Genomic DNA, 26,228 nt, shown 5'->3' with positions numbered 1-26,228 from the left:
AGGAAGGAAAATTATGTGGATATTTTGAAGCAACATCTCAAGACATCAGTCAGGAAGTTAAAGCTTGGTCGCAAAATGGTCTTCCAAATAGACAATGACCCCAAGCACACTTCCAAAGTTGTGGCAAAATGGCTTAAGGAAAACAAAGTCAAGGTATTGGAGTGGCCATCACAAAGCCCTGACCTCAATCCTATAGAAAATGTGTGGGCAGAACTGAAAAAGCGTGTGAGCGAGCAAGGAGGCCTACAAACCTGACTCAGGAATTGGCCAAAATTCACCCAACTTATTGTGGGAAGCTTGTGGAAGTCTACCCGAAACGTTTGACCCAAGTTAAACAATTTAAAGGCAATGCTACCAAATACTAATTGAGTGTATGTAAACTTCTGACCCACTGGGAATGTGATTAAAGAAATAAAAGCTGAAGTAAATCATTCTTTCTACAATTATACATTTCACATTCTTAAAATAAAGTGGTGATCCTAACTGACCTAAAACAGGTAATTTTTACTAGGATTAAATGTCAGGAATTGTGAAAAACTTAGTTTAAATATATTTGGCTAAGGTGTATGTAAACCTCCGACTTCAACTGTATCTCTGAGGACACTGACACGGTGAAAACCTTCCCCCAACCAGAGGTTTATATTTATAATTGTTATATGGATATTGTAACTTAGACACAGGGAGTCTGGAAGCAAGTGCAGTGTGAGTTTAATGAAAACGAACATGGAACCAAAACAAAACAAGAGAACCGTCTAACAAGGAAAACATAACCAATACTACCTGAAGAGTGATGCTAGGGAGTGCTAGATAAAGGGAGAGTAATCAGGGTAGTGATGGAGTCCAGGTGTGCCTCATGATGAGGCGCAGGTGTGCGTAATGAGGGTTGCCAGGTGTGCGTAACGATGTGTTGCCAGGACCGGTGGTTAGTAAACCGGCGATGTTGAGTGCCGGAGAGGGGGAGCGGGAGTAGACGTGACAGTAACTCCCCACAGCCCGAGGGCGTGGAAATCTCAGATGATATTGGGATCTAGAATGTCGTCCACCGGAATCCAACACCGCTCCTCTGGACCGTACCCCTCCCAGTCCCCAAGGTACTGGAGCCGACCCCCATGACGTCTGGAGTCCAGGAGGGATCTGATGGCATAGGCGGGACCTCCCTCAACGTCCAGGGGAGAAGTAGGGGTGTTGTGGGGGACGGCTTCAGCCAGGGCACCAGGAACCACCGGCCTGAGGAGGGAGACATGAAAAGAGGGTGAGATTCGCTAGTTAGTGGGGAGCTGTAATCTTTATGTCATCTCGTTGACCCTCCGGAGAACCTTTAACGGCCCCACAAACCGGGTGCTCAGCTTCTTACAGGGCAGGCGGAGTGGGAGGTTCCTGGTGGAGAGCCAGACGCGATCACCAGGATGGAACACGGGAGCCTCACTGCGGTGGTGATCCGCCTGCTCTTTCTGGCGCTGGAGCCTCACGCGCCTGAACCACTCGTCCACCGCAGGAGCTTTGGTCTGTCTCGGGGTCCACGGAGCCAGGGCCGGCTGATAACCCAGAACAAACTGGAAGGGAGTCAGCCCGGTGGAGGAGTGATGCAAAGAATTCTGGGCGTACACCATCCAGGGAAGGAATCGGGCCCACTCCCCCTGGTAGTGACTCCTCAGTAACTTCCCCAGCTCCTGGTTCATCCTCTCCTCCACCTGCCCATTAGACTGAGGCCGGTACCGGGAAGTGAGGCGGACCGTGACCCCCAGCTTCTCCATGAAGGCTTTCCATACCCGTGACGTGAATTGGGGGCCACGGTCGGGGATGTTGTCCTCCGGAAGGCCATAGTGCCGGAAGACCTGCTGGAACAGTGCCTCAGCGACCTGGAGAGTGGTAGGGAGACCAAAGAGAGGGATAAAACCGCAGGATCGGGTTCCCTCACCAGAGCTTGGCGGATGTCCACATCTACGTCCCACAAAACGGGGCCAACGATACAGGAGGACCGATTGATGGGCTGAAGGACACTCACGGAACCCTCCACCGACGTGGAACCACAGGGTGTGGGAAAGCAGGTCCTTCGACATCCTGGTCACCAGGCGGTGATTCTCATCTTAGACCAGGAGATGGTGGGTTTATGAAGTTGAATCGACGGGAGGCCGAGGATGACTTTGTGCACAGGTGTGGAGGTAATGAGGAAGTGAAGGCTTTCCTGGTGCTTGGGTCCTACGGTGAGAGTGAGTGGTGTGGTGACGTGCGTAATAGTTCCGGATCCCAACGGTCGTTTTTTCCAGGGCTTGGACCGAACAAGGAGAGGAGAGTGGGTATGCAGTGATGTTGAGTGAGGAGACGAGGGCCTGGTCGATGAAATTCCCCGCGGCACCAGTCCACTAGAGCCGTAAAGACAACACCTGAGAGACAGCCAGCCAGTGAAATATAAACCAGGAAGGGTTTGGCGGAAAACGATGAAGGAATACACACGCCTACACTGGGAGACGGATGATCACAGGTCTGTCCCTCTGCCCCAGTGGACTTCGGGTTAGGTCATCCATAGTCGAACGCAGTTGGGCCAGCTGATCGTGGTGTTGGTGGAGTAGGTGTCCCTGTTCGCCGACCGTCTGGTATATATATAATATATATATATATATATATACAGTGAGGGAAAAAAGTATTTGATCCCCTGCTGATTTTGTACATTTGCCCACTGACAAAGAAATGATCAGTCTATAATTTTAATGGTAGGTTTATTTGAACAGTGAGAGACCGAATAACAACAAAAAAATCCAGAAAAACGCATGTCAAAAATGTAATAAATTGATTTGCATTTTAATGAGGGAAATAAGTATTTGACCCCCTCTCAATCAGAAAGATTTCTGGCTCCCATGTGTCTTTTATACAGGTAACGAGCTGAGATTAGGAGCACACTCTTAAAGGGAGTGCTCCTAATCTCAGCTTGTTACCTGTATAAAAGACACCTGTCCACAGAAGCGATCAATCAATCAGATTCCAAAATCTCCACCATGGCCAAGATCAAAGAGCTCTCCAAGGATGTCAGGACAAAGATTGTAGACCTACACAAGGCTGGAATGGGCTAAAAGACCATCGCCAAGCAGCTTGGTGAGAAGGTGACAACAGTTGGTGTGATTATTCGCAAATGGAAGAAACACAAAATAACTGCCTGGGGCTCCATGCAAGATCTCACCTCGTGGAGTTGCAATAATCATAAGAACAGTGAGGAATCAGCCCAGAACTACACGGGAGGATCTTGTCAAATGATCTCAAGGCAGCTGGTACCATAGTCACCAAGAAAACAATTGGTAACACACTACGCCGCGAAGGACTGAAATCCTGCAGCGCCCGACAATGACCCAAAACACACGGCCAAGGCAACAAAGGAGTGGCTCAAGAAGAAGCACATTAAGGTCCTGGAGTGGCCTAGCCAGTCTCCAGACCTTAATCCCATAGAAAATCTGTGGAGGGAGCTGAAGGTTCGAGTTGCCAAACGTCAGCCTCGAAACCTTAATGACTTGGAGAAGATCTGCAAAGAGGAGTGGAACAAAATCCCTCCTGAGATGTGTGCAAACCTGGTGGCCAACTACAAGAAACGTCTGACCTCTGTGATTGCCAACAAGGTTTTTGCCACCAAGTACTAAGTCATGTTTTGCAGAGGGGTCAAATATTTATTTCCCTCATTAAAATGCAAATCAATTTATAACATTTTTGACATGCGTTTTTCTGGATTTTTTTGTTGTTATTCTGTCTCTAACTGTTCAAATAAACCTACCATTAAAATTATAGACTGATCATGTCTTTGTCAGTGGGCAAACGTACAAAATCAGCAGGGGATCAAATATTTTTTCCCTCACTGTATATATATCTCTTCTGCTGCTTCCATATTTTTGAGATAGTATTCTGTAACGTAGAGACAGGGAGTCTGGAAGCAAGTGCAGTGTGAGTTTAAGGAAAACGAACCTGGATCGAAAACAAAACAAGAGACACGTCTAACAAGGAAAACATAACCAATACTACCTGAAGAGTGATGCTAGGGAGTGCTAGATAAAGGGGGAGTAATCAGGGTAGTGATGCGTAATGAGGGTTGCCAGGTCTGCGTAATGATAGGTTGCCAGGACCGGTGGTTAGTAAACTGGTGACGTCGAGCACCGGAGAGGGGGAGTGGAGTAGACGTGACAGATATTCAGATATATTTGACAAACAAATAACATGTATGCCACATTGCTCCTTATAATTATAATGTAGAGGTGAATTAAATCCCCTTACATTTATTTCTCAATGGATGCGGGCCGTGTGTTGACATATTGGTTATAGTAGGTTCTTTATCTGTATTCTTCCCCCTCCTTTACAATCTGTGAAGAATTTACTGAAGTAAAATATGTATGTAAATATAGTATATATGTAAATTACTTAGCCTTCATTTCTCAGAACAAGAATAGACTGACGAGTTTCAGAAGAAAGTTATTTGTTTCTGGCCATTTTGAGCCCGTTATCGAACCCACAATTGCTGATGCTCCAGATACTCAACTAGTCTCAAGAAGGCCAGTTTTATTGCTTCTATAATCAGCACAACAGTTTTCAGCTGTGCTAACCTAACCTAACCTAAGGGTTTTCTAATGATCAATTCGCCTTTTAAAATGATAAACTTGGATTAGAAAACTCAACGTGCCATTGATGGTTGCTGATAATGGGCCTCTGTACGCCTATGTAGATATTCCATAAAAAATCAGCTGTTTCCGGCTACAATAGCCATTTACAACATTAACAATGTCTACGCTGTATTTCTGATCAATTAGATGTTATTTTAATGGACAAAATAATTGCTTTTCTTTCGAAATCAAGGACATTTCTAAGTGACCCCAAACCTTTGAATGGTAGTGTATTTTAAAATACATGTTGCGTTCTTTGAAATATAAGGCCATATACAGTGCATTCGGAAAGTATTCAGACCCATTGACTTTTTCCACATTTTGTTACGTTACAGCCTTATTCTAAAATGGATAAAAAACTATAATAATCCTCATCAATCTACACAAAAATAAAAAAATAAAACAGAAATACCTTATTTACATAAGTATTCAGAGCCTTTGCTTTGAGACTCGAGCTCAGGTGCATCCTGTTTCCATTGATCATCCTTGAGATATTTCTACAACTTGATTGGAGTCCACCTGTGGTTAATTCAATTGATTGGACATGATTTGGAAAGGCATACACCTGTCTATATAAGGTCCCACGTGAGGTCGAAGGAATTGTCTGTAGAGCTCTGAGACATGTTGTGTCAAGGCACAGATCTGGGGAAGGGTGCCAAAAAATGTCAGCAGCATTGAAGGTCCCCAAGAACACAGTGGCCTCCATCATTCTTAAATGGAAGAAGTTTGGAACCACCAAGACTCTTCCTAGAGCTGGCCGCCCGTCCAAACAGATCAATCGGGAGAGAAGGGCCTTGGTCAGGGAGGTGACCAAGAACCCGATGGTCACTCTAACAGAGCTCCAGAGTTCCTCTGTGGAGATGGGAGAACCTTCCAGAAGGACAACAATCTCTGCAGCATTCCACCAATCAGGCATTTATGGTAGAGTGGCCAGACGGAAGCCACTCCTCAGTAAAAGTCACATGACAGCCTACTTGGAGTTTGCCAAAAGGCACCTAAGGACTCTCAGACTATGAGAAACAAGATTCTCTGTTCTGATGAAACCAAGATTGAACTCTTTGGCCTGAATGCCAAGCGTCACGTCTGGAGGAAACCTGGCACCATCCCTACGGTGAAGCATGGTGGTGGCAGCATCGTGCTGTGGGGATGGTTTTTAGTGGCAGGGACTGGGAGACTAGTCAGGATCGAGGGAAAGATGAACGGAGCAAAGTACCGAGAAATCCTTGATGAAAACTTGCTCCAGAGCACTCAGGACCTCAGACTGGGGTGAAGGTTCACCTTCCAACAGGACAATGACCCTAAGCACACAGCCAAGACAACACAGAAGTGGCTTCGGGACAAGTCTCTGAATGTCCTTGAGTGGCCTAGCCAGAGCCCGGACTGAAAATAGCTGTGCAGCGACGCTCCCTATCCAACCTGACAGAGCTTCAGAGGATCTGCAGAGAAGAATGGTAGAAACCCCACAAATACAGGTGTGCCAAGCTTGTAGCGTAATAACCAAGAATACTCAAGGCTGTAATCGCTCGCAAAGGTGCTTCAACAAAGTACTGAGTAAAGGGTCTGAATACTTATGTAAATTTGATATTTCCGTTTTTTTATTTGTAATACATTTGCTACATTTTCTAAAAACCTGTTTGCTTTGTTCATATGAGGCATTGTGTGTAGATTGATGAGGGAAAAAAGCAATTTAATCCACTTTAGAATAAGGCTGTGGAAAAAGTCAAGGGGTCTGAATACTTTCCAAATGCACTGTATGGCCATATATGACTTTTCCGTATGGGATATTTCAATTACTGCCAAGTGCCTACTCGTGGTGTAATTATTTCCAGAAATAAAACTAAAGAGGTATTAAAGCATAACTACACAGATATACTGTATAGCATAGCACATCTCACCATAGTGGTCCTCTGTAGCTCAGCTGGTAGAGCACGGCGCTTGTAACTCCAAGGTAGTGGGTTCGATCCCCGGGACCACCCATACACAAAAATGTATGCACGCATGACTGTAAGTTGCTTTGGATAAAAGCGTCTGCTAAATGGCATATTATATTATTATTATTATTATTATACATTATCATACATTATATGGCTTACATTGTCCATGCTCCCCTTTGTATCTGCACAGGCCTATTTTCATCATATTGTGCTCGCTGCTCATGATCTTTCACTACATGTTTTCTTTATCCCACCACCACAGAGCCTTTGGAGGATGCTATCCTGACCCAGTCAGCAGTCCCTGCCCTGCACAAGGCTGGGTCTGCGGATAACTCCAGCCCCCTGTTGGTGCGCTCAGCTTCCTTCAAGGCCCAGGATGAGTTGGAGGGTCAGTCCTGGTACCACGGAGAGATGAGCCGACGGGACGCAGAGACACTACTGCTGGATGATGGAGACTTTCTGGTTAGGATGAGCACCACCAACCCTGGGTCGTACGTACTGACGGGCATGCACAATGGACTGGCCAAACACCTACTGCTGGTGGACCCAGAGGGCACGGTGAGCAGGGAGCGAGGGAGGGGTGGGTGGGGGAAGTGTGTGTGTGTGCGTGCTTGCTTGCGTGCGCGCGTGCGGGTGCATGTGCGTGCGTGCATGAGAGAGTGAGGGAGCGAGAGAGAGAGAGTCTGCGAATGAGTGTGATACACAGAAAAAGAGAGATAAGAGAGAAAGCAATGCGTAAGGAGAGAAAGAGACAGAGATATATTTTGCCTGTATGCTACTTTACTCTATCTTTTTAAAGGTACGGACAAAAGATCACATATTTGACAGCATCAGTCACCTGATAAACCATCACCGTGACAACAGCTTGCCCATAGTGTCTGCAGGAAGTGAACTGTGTCTGAATCAGCCTGTAGGCAACAGGAAACAGTGACGATCTACGCGCATTGCCTGATAGAAGATGGAGTTCTGAAACTGAAACCTCCAATCCCTCCTGAAAACCTGAAACTAGAATATATTATGGTTGAAAAACTTACTTAACGATGATGACAGTTTCTTGGAAGCGGTTTGTGGCTGGGCAAACTCTCGGGCCGCAAAGGATGATGAGAAAGAAGAGGTTTGCTGATAAAAATTATTTATATAACTATTATTATTTTGATGTGATGATTGAAATGCTATATTTTTTAGGCATATAGGTGCATTTGGGACATATATGTTGATTTGGTGTTTAAAAAACAAAAAAGAACTACTGTTAGTAGTTTAGATGATGAAGTGCAAATCGACCTCAAGGAGGGGAAAGAAAATTGTATTTTAGAAAAACCAGAAATTTTCATTTTGTGTATCAAGCACAACCAGATTTACACAGTCATTGGTAAGTAAGAGTTACGTAGAGGAGAACAACCATTTGAAAATGCTTTTGAATTTGAAACTATTTTAGGATTATTTGTCCTTTATCGCAGCTATAGCGTGATGACATTCACTTTGGGTCACTTATGAATCTAGCCTGGTCACTGATCTGTTTGTGCTCTCTTGCCAACACTTGTGGGCTGGACAATGACAGTGACCATAGCCCATAGGAGTTGGCAAGACAGCACAAATGGGTTTGGGACCAGGCTGTAATGAATCTGCTTTATGGGAACTAAAGACTTGAATATGTTTAGCTTTATAGTAGTCACAGTGTGTTGGGGTCAGGGGTCGCAACTTTTTATAGTGCTGTCAACATGGCTTTAAAGATACTATGTGAATCTCAATTGTATTTCCTTGATTCCTCGCGTCCTCTCTCCTTGCCTCTTCAAAATGCATTGGAGGAGAAAGGGAAAGGGGGATACCTAGTCAGTTGTACAACCGAATGCATTCAACTGAAATGTGTCTTCTGCATTTAACCCAACCCCTCTGAATCAGAGAGGTGTGGAGGGCTGCCTTAATCAACATCCAAGAAATGATAGCCTTGTGTAACCCACATTCTGTTTCACTCTGGTTTTACGAGGCTAAAGATCAGAGGGGAGGAACCTCGGATCTTCTGCTACAATGTGCTTTGATAAGGAGACGAGGAAGGAGGATGTGAGGAATCAAGGTAATATTATTGAGATTCATCCACTGACATTTTTTCATTCTTTTTGTGTCACTGCAGTTGCATGACTTGAAAAATCTAACTGTTCATGAGGACATTTCATAGACCTTGAACCCCCTTCGGAGGTGCTTGTGTATGCTCACACTGTAAAAATCAACAGCTATTTATTGCTTTTCAACAGATTATTTCTTAATTGGTTTCTGGATCCTTCTTTAAACTGGGTGTGTAGTAAGTCAACTAGTTTGGTGCTTCGATCATGCAAATGAATATTCTTCACATAATTGCTAGCGTTTATGGCTTAATGGTGAACTTTAAAAGTGTATTATTTGACAAAATATTATCACAAATGAATAGCACAATCAGAAGTTAAAAAATCATCTGTGTTATTGTATTGAGGACAATTCACCAACGTGTTTTAACGTAAATCACTGTACTGAAGGGAGGTATGTAAAGATCCTCTTGATTTCACCTGCCGCACCTGTAATTCGAATAGTACCATTTTTAGATCACTTTCTCTTAATAATATTGATTATACATTAATTGTTATTTCTCAATGTATGGATCTCTATAGGTCTATTGACATCACAGAATGGTCATCAATAAAAGAAAAGCATATAGATTCTACAGTTAATTTGGCCTATGCATTTAGATTAAATATTCAAAACTAGGAATAATTCAATTATATTTATCATGTTATCAAAGATTATCTATTATATTGACAAGATGGTCGAGTGACCTCTCTAACAATGGAAATATGTCCTTAAAGATGGAAGGCAGGCAAGAGGAGACTAGATCAGATGGACCCTCTCTAGCTAATGAGAGGGCAGATACATAAGTGAACAACAGGCACAACTCTGACATAAAGTTCTTTTTTTCAAAGTTGCCGAAATGCCAAGTGTGTCCACCTATATCAGTGCATTCTTAACAACCAAACCATTACGAAACTTCTATTCAATCAAATAAGCCTCTCGTAGCAAAATAGCAATTCAAATCTTTGTTGACCAAATTCAACACACTTTCTCATTGACCTCCATACAAAAATTCCTCACTTCATGGTCTTATTTTCGTGGACAGATTTTAGGTGGAGTAAACCGTCTCGCTTCGCCTCTTCCTCTCTGGTTATATAGCATACATGTTATACACTGAGTGTACAAAACATTAGGAACACCTGCTCTATCCATGACATAGACTGACCAGGTGAATCCAGGTGAAAGCTATGATCCCTTATCAATGTCACTTGTTAAATTCACTTCAATCAGTGTAGATGAAGGGGAAGAGACAGGTTAAAGAAGGATTTTTAAGCCTTGAGACAATTGAGACATGGATTGTGTATGTGTGCCATTCAGAGGGTGAATGGGCAAGACAAAAGATTGAAGTGCCTTTGAACGGGGTAGGGTAGTAGGTACCAGGTGCACTGGTTTGAGTGTACCAAGAACTACAACGCTGCTGGGTTTTTCACTCTCAACATTTCCCCATGCATTTCAAGAATAGTCCACCATCCAAAGGACATTCAGCCAACGTGACACAACTGTGGGAAGCATTGGAGTCAAAATGGGCCAGCATCCCTGTGGAATGCTTTCGACACCTTGTAGAGTCCATGCCCTGATGAATTGAGGCTGGTCTGGGGTCAAAAGCTGGTGCAACTCAATATTGTTCTTAATGTTTTGTACACTCAGTGTGTATTTGTCATGTAACTATTGTAATAACGTAACAATAATTAATATTGGAGCTGTATGGTACAACTTATTCAAAACCACTTGAAATCTATACATTAAATGACAAAACATATTTGGAACAGTTTTTACAGTCATTGCATAGGCCACATTTATCTAAATGGTTCAATGAGAAGCTAAAAATAAAATACGTTTAGCCCCGTGTAGCTCAGTTGGTAGAGCATGGCGTTTGCAACGCCAGGGTTGTGGGTTCGATTCCCACAGGGGGCCAGTATAAAAAAAATACAAATGTATGCACTTACTAACTGTAAGTCGCTCTGGATAAGAGCGTCTGCTAAATGATGTAAATGTAATAGATAGAATAATAATAGATAATAGAAGTCTCACTCTGATTTGTAAAGGGGAGTATAGCAATGTTATGACATTATTTGATAACCTCCCTATCAAAATGTGATAGTTACTGAATAGCCTAAAGCAGTTTCATGAACTTTGAGTCTCGATACATTTCTAACAGCCCATTACTTTTGTGGCAGTTTATGAACAGACAAAATAGACCAATAATTTATTTTGTTAGGCAGATCTGTACCAAATTGAAGAATGGATTCCCAAAACACTTAGGCTAAATCCTGAATGGAGATCCACACATATTACTCAAACCTTCAAACAAGTAATCTTACATGAATCAATTACATAGCTTGGCATAAAAACATGTTTATTAACTCAACAAAGAATTGTGAGTCAACTCAAAGTTCACATACTCTAGGTAGGGAGTCAAACTAGAACATGGCTTTTCCAGTTTTCTGTGGATGAAAATGTGCCTTTTATTTGTACCAATGGTGTTTTTTCTTCTTCAAAGTACGATAGCTGGACCTTCTTCATGGGCATGCCCTGCTGTTCATTAGGAATGCGTCCCAAATGTCACCCTATTCCCTATATAGTGCACTACTTTAGGCCCTATGGGCCCTGTTAAAAAGTAGTGCACTATTTAGGGAATAGGGTGCCATTTGGGACGCATCCTAGGAGTTGTATTTTGCAGTACTGCTTGAGTGTTGCTGCTTGAGATTCAACGTTTTTCCTTTCTCTCTCTCTCTAGTTTCCAAATTCTGAATATGATATTTTTTTTTGTCAGAAGGATCACAAAAACTCATTTTGTAACAAGTAAAAAAATTAGTCCAAACAATGTTTACAGATTTTATCTTTGGTTGTACAGACGTAGGATCTTAATTTGATCACCTGTTGCAGGAGAACCTTCCTGCAATGCAGGAAATGTCAATCTTAGAGTGTATTTGAGGTTTTAAAGAGGCATCTGAAGTTTGTAATTTCCACTTTGAAATTTCAGACTTGATTTCCCTTAGAAAAATGTATCAACCCCTATATAAATGTCCATTAATTATAATCCACATAATAATTCACTGGCAAACTGGCTCATATTAAGATCCTACATCTGTATGAGTTATTATCATAATTCTGTATGACTGTTGGCAATAAAACCGTGAATGTGTGTGTTCTTTTTTTCATTTGATGTCTTCTGTACAGTCCTACTATTTTCCATGTAGTTTGACTGACGCCCTTGAAGCAGCATACAGTACATGTACCTCAAGGCATAGCTAGCAAACAATTAACTATGCAATGGTAACATCAATTGATGGTTTTATTTTTCTGACTTGAGCATGTCACATGCTGTTTTCTACATATCCCAATGAATGGTATTCAAACTGAACCTCCTAATGTGTTAATTTACAGTACTGTATGTCAGTGCAGAAAAATTTGCTTTCTTATTGTCTTGAACAATTGTCAGCGGAATAGATCAACTGAAAGTCTCTTTAGGACAGGGGTATCAAACATACGGTACGTGGGAGGAAAACAAACTCAATATACTTTAAAATGACTAAACCAAATCGAAACGGTTTAGAAATTATAATGGACCTACATTTATACCGTTTCTTGACTGTCCAGCTTGCAAATAATCACCAAAATGTAAAGCTAGACAGTCGGGGAATAACAAAAATTCCAAAAACAATGGATACGCAAAATTTGATGGCGAGGAAATATAAAAAAAATGTCCCTCCGGACCTCGTTGAAGACCAAATGCGGCCCCCGGGCAACATTAGTTTGACACCCCTGCTTTAGTACATACCACCGGAAACCCCAATCTTTAACCAGCAGAGGGGGCCCTGCCACTTTTAGTTAATACTTCAACCTGGTTTACCACTAATACAGGGAAGCTTCCTTGAGCTCAAAGACATGATATTAACAGTACTGGAAACAATAGAACACTATGAATAATCTGGGAAACCAGGCCTGCTATTCATAGCAGACTTTGAAAAGGCATTTGATAAAGTACGACTGGAGTTTACAGTGGGGAGAACAAGTATTTGATACACTGCCGATTTTGCAGGTTTTCCTACTTACAAAGCATGTAGAGGTCTGTAATTTTTATCATAGGTACACTTCAACTGTGAGAGACGGATTCTAAAACAAAAATCCAGAAAATCACATTGTATGATTTTTAAGTAATTAATTTGCATTTTATTGCATAACATAAGTATTTGATACATCAGAAAAGCAGAACTTAATATTTCATACAGAAACCTTTGTTTGCAATTACAGAGATCATACGTTTCCTGTAGGTCTTGACCAGGTTTGCTCACACTGCAGCAGGGATTTTTGCCCACTCCTCCATACAGACCTTCTCCAGATCCTTCAGGTTTCGGGGCTGTCGCTGGGCAATACGGTGGCTAGGCCACTCCAGGACCTTGAGATGCTTCTTACGGAGCCACTCCTTAGTTGCCCTGGCTGTGTGTTTCGGGTCGTTGTCATGCTGGAAGACCCAGCCACGACCCATCTTCAATGCTCTTACTGAGGGAAAGAGGTTGTTGGCCAAGATCTCGCGATACATGGCCCCATCCATTCTCCCCTCAATACGGTGCAAACGTCCTGTCCCCTTTGCAGAAAAGCATCCCCAAAGAATGATGTTTCCACCTCCATGCTTCACGGTTGGGATGGTGTTCTTGGGGTTGTACTCATCCTTCTTCTTCCTCCAAACACGGCGAGTGGAGTTTAGACCAAAAAGCTCTATTTTTGTCTCATCAGACCACATGACCTTCTCCCATTCCTCCTCTGGATCATCCAGATGGTCATTGGCAAACTTCAGACGGGCCTGGACATGCGCTGGCTTGAGCAGGGGGACCTTGCGTGCGCTGCAGGATTTTAATCCATGACGGCGTAGTGTGTTACTAATGGTTTTCTTTGAGACTGTGGTCCCAGCTCTCTTCAGGTCATTGACCAGGTCCTGCCGTGTAGTTCTGGGCTGATCCCTCACCTTCCTCATGATCATTGATGCCCCACGAGGTGAGATCTTGCATGGAGCCCCAGACCGAGGGTGATTGACCGTCATCTTGAACTTCTTCCATTTTCTAATAATTGCGCCAACAGTTGTTGCCTTCTCACCAAGCTGCTTGCCTATCGTCCTGTAGCCCATCCCAGCCTTGTGCAGGTCTACAATTTTATCCCTGATGTCCTTACACAGCTCTCTGGTCTTGGCCATTGTGGAGAGGTTGGAGTCTGTTTTATTGAGTGTGTGGACAGGTGTCTTTTATACAGGTAACGAGTTCAAACAGGTGCAGTTAATACAGGTAATGAGTGGAGAACAGGAGGGCTTCTTAAAGAAAAACTAACAGGTCTGTTAGAGACGGAATTCTTACTGGTTGGTAGGTGATCAAATACTTATGTCATGCAATGACATGCAAATTAATTACTTAAAAATCATACAATGTGATTTTCTGGATTTTTGTTTTAGATTCTGTCTCTAACAGTTGAAGTGTACCTATGATAAAAATTACAGACCTCTACATGCTTTGTAAGTAGGAAAATCTGCAAAATCGGCAGTGTATCAAATACTTGTTCTCCCCGTTGTATATATAAATGCCTGGGGTATTTCAATTTTGGAGAATCTCTTATAAAATGGGTTAAAATTATGTATAGTAACCCTAGGTGTAAAATAGTAAATAATGACTATTTCTCCGAAGGTTTTAAACTGTCAAGAGGAGTAAAACAAGGTTGTCCAATATCGGCATATCTATTTATTATGGCCATCGAAATGTTAGCTATTGAAATCAGATCCAACAATAATATCAAGGGATTAGAAATCCAGGGATTAAAAAACAGGTGTCATTGTACGCTGATGATTCATGTTTTCTTTTAAATCCACAACTTGAATCCCTCCACAGCCTCATAGAGGATCTAGATATATTTTCTAACCTCTTTGGATTACAACCAAATTATGATAAATATACTATATTACGTATTGGATCACTAAAAAATAAAAAATTTACATTACCATGTAGTTTACCAATAAAATGGTCTGATGGTGATGTGGATATACTCGGAATACATATCCCAAATGAAATAAATGATCTCACTCCAATACATTTTAATAGAAAGCCAGCAAAAATAGATAAGATCTTGCTACCATGGAAAGGTAAATACCTGTCTATTTGTGGAAAAATCACCCTGATTAACTCTTTATTATCCCAGTTTACCTATTTGCTTATGGTCTTGCCTACGCCTGGCGATCAGTTTTTTAAATTATATGAGAAATATTCAATTTTATTTGGAACTGCAAGCCAGACAAAATTAAACGGGCCTATTTATATAATGAATATGAATTCGGAGGACAGAAATTTGTAAATATTTAAGCATTAGACCTATCACTAAAAGCTTCAGTCATACAAAAGTTATACTTAAATCCGAACTGGTTCTCTAGCAAATTAGTAAGATTGTCTCACCCCATGTTCAAGAATGGCCTTTTTCCCTTTATTCAGATTGCAACCTCTCACTTTCAGTTATTTGAAAAGGAAATAATCTCCCAAATATCACTATTTCTAAAACAAGCCATAGAAAGTTGGTTGCAATTTCAATTTAATCCTCCAATAACGACAGAACAAATAATGCAAACAAATATTGTTGTTAAACTCAAAAAATATATACTAATTAATACAAAAATGTTTTATAAAGGTATAATCTTTGTAAATTATTTCATAGGTAGGACTGGTGGAGTTATGTCACACATGCAGCTAACAAAAACATATGGAAATGTCTGCTCTACCCAAAATTACAACCAAATAATTGCAGCATAACCGCAAAAATGGAAGAGGAAAGTGGAAGGGGGAAAAAGTAAGGAACTTGTCTGTCGGCCCTGCATTAAATAACATAATTGGTTAAAGAACATTGTGATAAATAAAAAAGTATACCAGTTTCATTTCAGGAGCAAAGGATTGACAGCCTAGATTGCAAAATAGTTGGGAAGAGATATTTGATGTACCGGTTCCATGGCATAGTGTTTACGCAAAACGACACCGGATTCAAAACTTATAATTGTTCAATTTAAATTATTATACAAAATTATTGCTACCAATATAATGTTATTTATATGGGGGATACAATCTTCCCAGCTCTGCAGATTTTGCTGCGAAGAGACAGAATCCTTAGATCATTTGTTTTTGTTTTTGGTCACAGGTCCAGGAATGGCTGAAGGATTGCAATATTTACCTGGAGCTAACCCTGCAGATAGCACTACTGGGTGATCTGAAATATCATAGTCAATCGATCAATAATATAATAATATTTTTAGCAAAAATGTTTATTTTCAATTTCCAATCTGTAGAAACAATGAGAATAGAAGGGTTCAGAACTTTTGTGAGACATCATAGTACAGTTGAAAAATATATGGCAAATATAAATCCAATATGGATGGTGTTAAGAGATAGATGGGAGTTGTTGAATGGAGCTGAAGGATGGGACTAATAACAACTAACAACAACTAATAACAACAGGATAACTAATGTAACGCATACTGTGTCCATAATAAGTATATGGGTTATAGGTTGAGCGCTTTTGTGAAAGAGTACAGTTAGAAAGATATGGCATATAGAAGCAAACCGGATGGACCTCATGAAAATGATCGTTGAGGTAGAGGATGTTCAGGAGTAAAAACAAACAAAAATAGAACTATTGTAAAATTGACTGTGTCCATAAAATGTATATAGTATGTATAAGCTGGAAGTAGAGGCCTAAGCGTTGTTGTTCACTAGTTTACTCCAATTAGGGAAGGGGTGGTGGGTTTCGAAAGTAATGAAGGGAAATATATTTTTTTTAAGGATATGTATATATATACAGTGAGGGAAAAAAAGTATTTGATCCCCTACTGATTTTGTACGTTTGCCCACTGACAAAGAAATGATCAGTCTATAATTTTAATGGTAGGTTTATTTGAACAGTAAGAGACAGAATAACAACAACAAAATCCAGAAAAACGCATGTCAAAAATGTTATTAATTGATTTGCATTTTAATGAGGGAAATAAGTATTTGACCCCTCTGCAAAACATGACTTAGTACTTGGTGGCAAAACCCTTGTTGGCAATCACAGAGGTCAGACATTTCTTGTAGTTGGCCACCAGGTTTGCACTCATCTCAGGAGGGATTTTGTCCCACTCCTCTTTGCAGATCTTCTCCAAGTCATTAAGGTTTCGAGGCTGACGTTTGGCAACTCGAACCTTCAGCTCCCTCCACAGATTTTCTATGGGATTAAGGTCTGGAGACTGGCTAGGCCACTCCAGGACCTTAATGTGCTTCTTCTTGAGCCACTCCTTTGTTGCCTTGGCTGTGTGTTTTGGGTCATTGTCATGCTGGAATACCCATCCACGACCCATTTTCAATGCCCTGGCTGAGGGAAGGAGGGTCTCACCCAAGATTTGACGGTACATGGCCCCGTCCATCGTCCCTTTGATGCGGTGAAGTTGTCCTGTCCCCTTAGCAGAAAAACGGTGGGGATGGTGTTCTTGGGGTCATAGGCAGCATTCCTCCTCCTCCAAACACGGCGAGTTGAGTTGATGCCAAAGAGCTCCATTTTGGTCTCATCTGACCAAAACACTTTCACCCAGTTCTCCTCTGAATCATTCAGATGTTCATTGGCAAACTTCAGACGGGCATGTATATGTGCTTTCTTGAGCAGTGGGACCTTGCGGACTCTGCAGGATTTCAGTCCTTCACGGTGTAGTGTGTTACCAATTGTTTTCTTGGTGACTATGGTCCCAGCTGCCTTGAGATCATTGACAAGATCCTCCCGTGTAGTTCTGGGCTGATTCCTCACCGTTCTCATGATCATTGCAACTCCACGAGGTGAGATCTTGCATGGAGCCCCAGGCCGAGGGACATTTTCAGTTCTTTTGTGTTTCTTCCATTTGCGAATAATCGCACCAACTGTTGTCACCTTCTCACCAAGCTGCTTGGCGATGGTCTTGTAGCCCATTCCAGCCTTGTGTAGGTCTACAATCTTGTCCCTGACATCCTTGGAGAGCTCTTTGGTCTTGGCCATGGTGGAGAGTTTGGAATCTGATTGATTGATTGCTTCTGTGGACAGGTGTCTTTTATACAGGTAACAAACTGAGATTAGGAGCACTCCCTTTAAGAGTGTGCTCCTAATCTCAGCTCGTTACCTGTATAAAAGACACCTGGGTGCCAGAAATCTTTCTGATTGAGAGGGGGTCAAATACTTATTTCCCTCATTAAAATGCAAATCAATTTATATCATTTTTGGATTTCTTTGTTGTTATTCTGTCTCTCACTGTTCAAATAAAACTACCATTAAAATGATAGACTGATCATTTCTTTGTCAGTGGGCAAACATACAAAATCAGCAGGGGATCAAATACTTTCTTCCCTCACCGAATGTATATGTGTATATGTGTATGTATGTACAGTGGGGAAAAAAAGTATTTAGTCAGCCACCAATTGTGCAAGTTCTCCCACTTAAAAAGATGAGAGAGGCCTGTAATTTTCATCATAGGTACACGTCAACTATGACAGACAAATTCAGAAAAAAAAATCCAGAAAATCACATTGTAGGATTTTTAATGAATTTATTTGCAAATTATGGTGGAAAATAAGTATTTGGTCACCTACAAACAAGCAAGATTTCTGGCTCTCACAGACCTGTAACTTCTTCTTTAAGAGGCTCCTCTGTCCTCCACTCGTTACCTGTATTAATGGCACCTTTTTGAACTTGTTATCAGTATAAAAGACACCTGTCCACAACCTCAAACAGTCACACTCCAAACTCCACTATGGCCAAGACCAAAGAGCTGTCAAAGGACACCAGAAACAAAATTGTAGACCTGCACCAGGCTGGGAAGACTGAATCTGCAATAGGTAAGCAGCTTGGTTTGAAGAAATCAACTGTGGGAGCAATTATTAGGAAATGGAAGACATACAAGGCCACTGATAATCTCCCTCGATCTGGGGCTCCACGCAAGATCTCACCCCGTGGGGCAAAATGATCACAAGAACGGTGAGCAAAAATCCCAGAACCACACGGGGGGACCTAGTGAATGACCTGCAGAGAGCTGGGACCAAAGTAACAAAGCCTACCATCAGTAACACACTACGCCGCCAGGGACTCAAATCCTGCAGTGCGAGACGTGTCCCCCTGCTTAAGCCAGTACATGTCCAGGCCCGTCTGAAGTTTGCTAGAGTGCATTTGGATGATCCAGAAGAGGATTGGGAGAATGTCATATGGTCAGATGAAACCAAAATATAACTTTTTGGTAAAAACTCAACTCGTCGTGTTTGGAGGACAAAGAATGCTGAGTTGCATCCAAAGAACACCATACCTATTGTGAAGCATGGGAGTGGAAACATCATGCTTTGGGGCTGTTTTTCTGCAAAGGGACCAGGACGACTGATCCGTGTAAAGGAAAGAATGAATGGGGCCATGTATCGTGAGATTTTGAGTGAAAACCTCCTTCCATCAGCAAGGGCATTGAAGATGAAACGTGGCTTGGTCTTTCAGCATGACAATGATCCCAAACACACCGCCCGGGCAACGAAGGAGTGGCTTCGTAAGAAGCATTTCAAGGTCCTGGAGTGGCCTAGCCAGTCTCCAGATCTCAACCCCATAGAAAATCTTTGGAGGGAGTTGAAAGTCCGTGTTGCCCAGCGACAGCCCCAAAACATCACTGCTCTAGAGGTTATCTGCATGGAGGAATGGGCCAAAATACCAGCAACAGTGTGTGAAAACCTTGTGAAGACTTACAGAAAATGTTTGACCTGTGTCATTGCCAACAAAGGATATATAACAAATTATTGAGAAACTTTTGTTATTGACCAAATACTTATTTTCCACCATAATTTGCAAATAAATTCATTAAAAATCCTACAATGTGATTTTCTGGATTTTTTTTCCTCATTTTGTCTGTCATTGTTGACGTGTACCTATGATGAAAATTACAGGCCTCTCTCATCTTTTTAAGTGGGAGAACTTGCACAATTGGTGGCTGACTAAATACTTTTTTCCCCCACTGTATATATATATTTGCAAGAAAAAAAAACATGGGGGATAGGAAGTGATGCAGACAATTACATTGATGGAAGTTACAATCTATCTTCAATATTAAAGCTGATCTACCACCTTAAAAAATAAATAATAATTGTTGCTACTGTACAGGTAGCATAATGTTTGTTTAGCAAATCATCTAGTTAAATAAAATTAACTTACACATTCATAAGACAATAAAATTAACTTACACATTCATAAGACAAAAAACATTATAACAGTATTTAGGATAAACAGAACACATATATTTCAGTATGACAAACAAAAAAATAATACAAAGCTATTTTTAAGAGTTACAGTTACCATTCATGTAAAATGCCCTTTTGTTTGATATCCACCATGCGTTTTTTACAGTACTGGGCCTACAGTATGGTGGCAGTCTATATCTCCACTACACAGTCTATGGCCTAGATTCAATCCGGACCGCGATAGATCCGTGTTATAGTGCGATTGACCTTTAAAGGTATTTCCGATTGAGCAGACATATGCAGCGTTTACTGCGAATGCAGGAATATTGCCTTTAAAAGGTGAGTCTAGCCCTACTGCACAGTCTTTATCTGGTCTGGACTGTTTTTGGACCCTCTACCCTCACAGAGAGGGAGAGCCAAATGCTTGTTTGTGGTTATGGAGTTATTCGGCTAAATATATTATAGGCCTACAATGTCTCTCCATCCTATACACAGGATAGGCCTCCATAGTTTCGCATTGCCATACTACAAAGACTCTTGAATGAGCCGGACATGGAGGTTCAGGGCCCCACACCAAACCTCAACATTCCTCTCCATTGGCCCATTGGCGCCAGATGACGATGGGCTCTTTATGGAGGTTCGGGCAACTATGATCTAAGGACTACTATCTTTTCCTACTCGGCTTTCCTACGGGGGTTATGATTGTTATGAGCAAAAGTACTGGACTTGCTCCTGCTGTGTTCTAGGTTTATTGGGACCACCGCTGCTGGAGACCTTCCCCTTCATCAGACAGCTGCAGACCAGACTGAAGAAGGCATTCCTCATCTCCCTGCTGGCCAGGGTATAGATCACAGGGTTCATGGCTGAGTTGAGCACGGCCAGGGCTATGAAGTAGTCGGCCTTGTAGAGGATGGAGCAGCGGCGGTGTTCATAGGCCACATCGATGAGGAGGAGAGCAAAGATGGGCGTCCAGCAGGTAATGAAGACGCCGACCACGATGATGACGGTGTGGAGGAGGGTCATGGAGTTCTTCAAGTTTGAATGTTTATACACCTGGTCCTCACCAATGTATAGATGCGTATATACAGGATGGACATATCCAGCAGCAGAGCCATGAAGGTGATGATGCAGAAGGCCACATACTTCTTGGTATAGAGCGGTAGGACCATGGAGCAGTCGGCGAGGTTGTCCAAGCAGTTCCACCCCAGGATGGGCAACGCTCCCAGGGATATCGCTATGAGCCAGCAGGTCCCTATGAGCAATAACACCCTGTAATTCTTATTGGTGTTCTATGGCCTCATTTTAATCATAGTCAGATGCCTCTCCATGGCTATAGCCAGGAGACTGAAAGTAAAGGCCCCCAGGGCCACGATTATGCTCCCTTCCCTCACAAACCCCAACACTGGGGACAGGTGAAGCGTCTTCTCCCCTGACATGAGGAGGTTGGCGATATAGGCCACCCCAGCGAGAAGGTCACACAACGCCAGGTTAGCAATGAAGAAGTACATGCGTATGTGGAACTTCTGGTTTTTCCATATTGCCACCAGAACAATCAGGTTCTCCAGTACTATGAAGCTACGCATGATGAGGAATACAATGGTTTTAGCGTCCAAGGTGACACCACCATCAGTGCTTTTTCCGTTCTGATGGTTTTCCAGCTTCCCTGTGTAGTTGTAGTGGCTATATTTCTGCAGGTTCAACTCCTCTGTTAGTGTTATTCCACAAATGTCCAGCAGAGGTCAGAAAAGAGGAGTATTTAGTGCCAGGAGGTCCTGTTTTGAGTGAGCAGGTTGTATTACACCTTCTATAACAGAAAGTAATGGACCGGACACATCAAAATGATCTGGATTAATTTATCTTTATTTTAATAAAAAAAATATTATCTTATCTGGGTAGCATCTATCCTGAATTGACTTTCATTATCTGGAGTTGTTACCCTAGAAAAAATATTAATTGATTTCTTCATGATTTAAATGTACAGGAATACTTTTATTTTTATTTATTTTATTTAACCTTTATTTAACTAGGCAAGTCAGTTAAGAAACAAATTCTTATTTACAATGACGGCCTACCCCAGCCAAACCCTCCCCTAACCCGGACGACACTAAGTGTTCTTAAATTACTTATTTTTTACCACAAATAACACTATGAAAATATAAATGAACAGGCTACAATCAGTTGTACAATCAGATGATCATCTTTACAATGAAGTAATGCATTTGCACAGAATCATGGCACATTTCTCAAATAATTTAAATGTATAATTCAGAAAACATTTAAATTAGTCTTAAAATCTCATTTTAAACTCAATGTGTCTATAAATATCTTATACTGGTGGATATTACAGAATAAATGTTCTAACTACCACTGAAACAAAATAATGTACAATCACACACAGACAATCAGTAGACAGGCTACCCACCATACGATGCTCTCTATTTCGGCAATTCCTTACAGCGGTAGACAAAAGTTATTACACTTCATCCAAGCTTCTTTCATGAAATGTCATAGTTTTATATTTCTTAAAGTGGTGGTGATAATTTCTCTTAATTTTGTAAATACTGGAGTACAACATAATAACGGTTCTCCCAACGTTCTTCGTTGAGTCATTTATTATTTTCCAAATAGCTTTACAATAGCTAGACTATACCCCGAAGCACCCCTCGTCTTCCATTTCCGACTAACGGCTGAAGGCACACCCCTCCCTTCTAGAGGGACGGAAGGGAAGACGTGGGAGGGCTGTACTGACAAAGACATTAATTACTCACGAGGTATGTTTCAAAATAATTTGGATCCACATTATAATCTCCATAATCTGTATTTGGTAGTAAAATGTCTCACAGGACTTTTTTAATATATGCTTCCTGTACTCATTTGCGCATTCAACCTAGCCTACTTGTTATAATCATGTTGTAAATTATAATAACCATGTTTTAACTGGGTGCATGTTTCTGAACCCAGAACAGCTGCATATCTTTTACCAAACAGAAAGAACTTGAAAAGGCTTCCACACAAAATCAATGTTATAAACATCATATGGTCTGACTTTAAAATAGCCCTCTGACTGACGCATAAGCGGGTTTAGCTCTGTCTTGTGGTAAAGGCGTGTAGCTCTGGCGAAGGGGAGGGAGTCGCCCTCCCTGGCTGAGAGAGAGAGAGAGACTTTTTGAGGTGGTTCGATTATTTAAAAAAAAATCATGTTTTTGATTTCGGTTTCAATTATTTATTTTTTTTAATTAAATGCACTATGCATTATGTGGGTTGAATGCTGTAACAACACAGAATAAAACAATAAAAGTCCCATGATGGTAGGGACTGCCGATTACTACATATCACTTATTAACCATCATTTATTCACATTACTTTACTTTAATAAAATATTTCAGTTGTTGTGTATATTACATTTGATAACTATTATTTCATTCCAAGTCATCATCCCATCTCTATAGCTCTGCTACCTATGCTGTCTGACAAAATCACTATTTTGAAGTTCTTCTAAGTAAATAAGGCATACCCATCATGAGGTTGCTACAACCTAGCCTACAAATGAAAGTTTACAATGTACAGTGCCTTGCAAAAGTATTCATCCCCCTTGGCGTTTTTCCTGTTTTGTTGCATTACAACCTGTAATTTAAATTGATTTTAATTTGGATTTCATGTAATGGACATACACAAAATAGTCCAAATTGGTGAAGTGGAATAAAAAAAAAAACTTGTTTCAAAAAATTCTAGAAAATAAATAACTGAAAAGTGGTGCGTGCATATGTATTCACCCCCTTTGCTATGAAGTCCCTAAATAAGATCTGGTGCAACCAATTACCTTCAGAAGTCACATAATTAGTTAAATAAAGTCGACCTGTGTGCAATCTAAGTGTCACATGATCTGTCACATGATCTCAGTATATATACACCTGTTCTGAAAGGCCCCAGATTCTGCAACGCCACTAAGCAAGGGGCACCACCAAGCAAGTGGCACCATGAAGACCAAGGAGCTCTCCAAACAGGTCAGGGACAAAGTTGTGGAGAAGTACAGATCAGGGTTGGGTTATAAAAAAATATCCAAAACTTTGAACATCCCCCGGAGCACCATTAAATCCATTATTAAAAGATGGAAAGAATATGACACCACAACAAACCTGCCAAGAGAGGGCCGCCCACCAAAACTCACAGACTAGACAAGGAGGGCATTAATCAGAGAGGCAACAAATACACCAAAAATATCCCTGAACGAGCTGCAAAGCTCCACAGCGGAGATTGGAGTATCTGTCCATAGGACCACTTTAAGCCGTACACTCCACAGAGCTGGGCTTTACGGAAGAGAGGCCAGAAAAAAGCCATTGCTTCAAGAAAAAAATAAGTAAACACGTTTGGTGTTCGCCAAAAGGCATGTGGGAGACTCCCCAAACATATGGAAGAAGGTACTCTGGTCAGATGAGACTAAAATTGAGCTTTTTGGCCATCAAGGAAAACACTATGTCTGGCGCAAACCCAACACCTCTCATCGGCCCGAGAACACCATCCCCACAGTGAAGCATGGTGGTGGCAGCATCATGCTGTGGGGATGTTTTTCATCGGCAGGGACTGGGAAACTGGTCAGAATTGAAGGGAAATTCTTGAGGGAAACCTGTTTAAGTCTTCCAGAGATTTGAGACTGGGACGGAGGTCCACCTTCCAGCAGGACAATGACCCTAAGCATACTGCTAAAGCAACATTCGAGTGGTTTAAAGGGAAACATTAAAATCTCTTGAAATGGCCTAGTCAAAGCCCAGACCTCAATCCAATTGAGAATCTGTGGTATGACTTAAAGATTGCTGTACACCAACGGAACCCATCCAAATTGAAGGAGCTGGAGCAGTTTTGCCTTGAAGAATGGCTAGATGTGCCAAGCTTATAGAGACATACCCCAAGAGACTTGCAGCTGTAATTGCTGCAAAAGGTGGCTCTACAAAGTATTGACTTATACACGCTCAAGTTTTCTGTTTTTTTGTCTTATTTCTTGTTTGTTTCACAATTGTTTTTTATTTTGCATCTTCAAAGTGGTAGGCATGTTGTGTAAATGAAATGATACAAACCCCCCCAAAAATCAATTTAAATTCCAATAGGAAAAATGCCATGGGTGGTGAATACTTTCGCAAGCCGCTGTAGGTGCACAGGTGGAGAGAAATTACAGTAATCAAGGTGAATGACAGTGACACATTCAATACTGCCTTGCACACCCTTGACTGCATCTAGCTGATCTAGGTTGTAATCATAAGTCCAACAGTTGTAAATGTTATGTGGGCAGCTTGTCTCTCCCTTTTCTGTTTCCCTTCCTCCTTGTTTTGTCCCCTCTTTTTCTGTTGTATGTGTGTTTGTCCCCTTTATGTGGGTGTGTCTGGAGTGGAGCAGGGGGCGTGCTCAGGATCTGCCTCTCCTGTGCAGCTGCGGGTTGTTTCCAGTGATTCCTGCCTACGCAGCTGCATCCTATTCTCTCATCAACCTGCACTACTTATTCCTGGGCATGGCTCTCCACCGGCGCCAGATCGTTGTTCTTACCAGAGCGGTAACTTGGCTCACCAGTAAAGTAATTTTGTCTTTTTCTTCAGCCTGGCTCTCCACTCTCCTTAACCTGTCGTTTGTTTTGTCTTCAGTTCGGACATACCTCCCAACCTGCCTGCCTTCCTGCCTGCCTGCCTGCCTGCCTGCCTGCCTGCCTCAGCCTCTCCTTCCTCCGGAGCCGACTAGCCCACTCTGTTCCTTTACTTCAGTTGTTTTTGGACTAAGACAATTTGAACTTTTATTAAAATATTTTTGTTTCTTCCACTCCCTTTGTCGTGTTGGTTTCTCTGAGTGCTGGGTTGAACCATAGCCATAACAGAACGATCTGGCCATGGACCCAACAGAGAAACAGCATGGGGCAAACAAAGACAGCTTCCAACAAGCTATCCAGGCTCAAGGAACGTTGCTAGGACAGCATGACCAGTTGATTCGGACTCTTGTGGAAGATAATCATCAACTGCTGAACCAGGTGACTCAGTTAACTACACACGTCTCTAAATTGTCTGTTATCAGTTCTCCATCTCTCTCTGACCCCCAGTTTGATGCACCCCAAGTTGTTTCCTCGGACACTAGGCAGGCTTCGTTCCGTCGGGAACCCCCTGTCACGTCGCCAGAACCGTTCAATGGAGAATTGGACAAGTGCCGGGGATTTTTGCTTCAGTGTGACTTGATTTTTCGGCAGAGACCACTGTCGTTTTCTACTGATTCATCTAAGGTACATTATGTTCTGGGGCTGTTAAGAGGGAAAGCTCTGGTTTGGGCTGAGGCTGTGTGCTCAGATCAAACTTTGACTGGATTGA

The 26,228-nt window shown here is 41.8% G+C and overlaps 1 protein-coding gene and 1 pseudogene across 2 annotated transcripts in view; one reads left to right on the top strand and one right to left on the bottom strand.

Moving 5' to 3' along the window:
* Positions 1-7,499, top strand: part of LOC311127252 (SHC-transforming protein 3-like) — a gene marked incomplete at both ends in the record, with an annotated part of 95,774 nt that extends 88,275 nt beyond the window's left edge. Inside the window, 2 exons of the mRNA XM_084159053.1 lie at positions 6,831-7,126; positions 7,368-7,499. Of these exons, the coding sequence (XP_084015179.1) occupies positions 6,831-7,126; positions 7,368-7,499 (428 nt within the window). The remainder of the gene's footprint in view (positions 1-6,830; positions 7,127-7,367) is intronic.
* Positions 7,500-20,595: 13,096 nt separating this feature from the next.
* The window catches only part of LOC311127408 (sphingosine 1-phosphate receptor 3-like), a 38,775-nt pseudogene continuing 33,142 nt past the window's right edge, over positions 20,596-26,228 (bottom strand). Inside the window, exon 2 of the transcript in view lies at positions 20,596-21,595. The product of the transcript in view is annotated as a sphingosine 1-phosphate receptor 3-like (transcript). The remainder of the gene's footprint in view (positions 21,596-26,228) is intronic.

Source organism: Coregonus lavaretus (assembly GCF_964263955.1).
Source record: "Coregonus lavaretus genome assembly, chromosome: 4".
Classification (NCBI taxonomy): domain Eukaryota; kingdom Metazoa; phylum Chordata; class Actinopteri; order Salmoniformes; family Salmonidae; genus Coregonus; species Coregonus lavaretus.
This window is presented reverse-complemented; position numbering and strand designations above follow the sequence as displayed.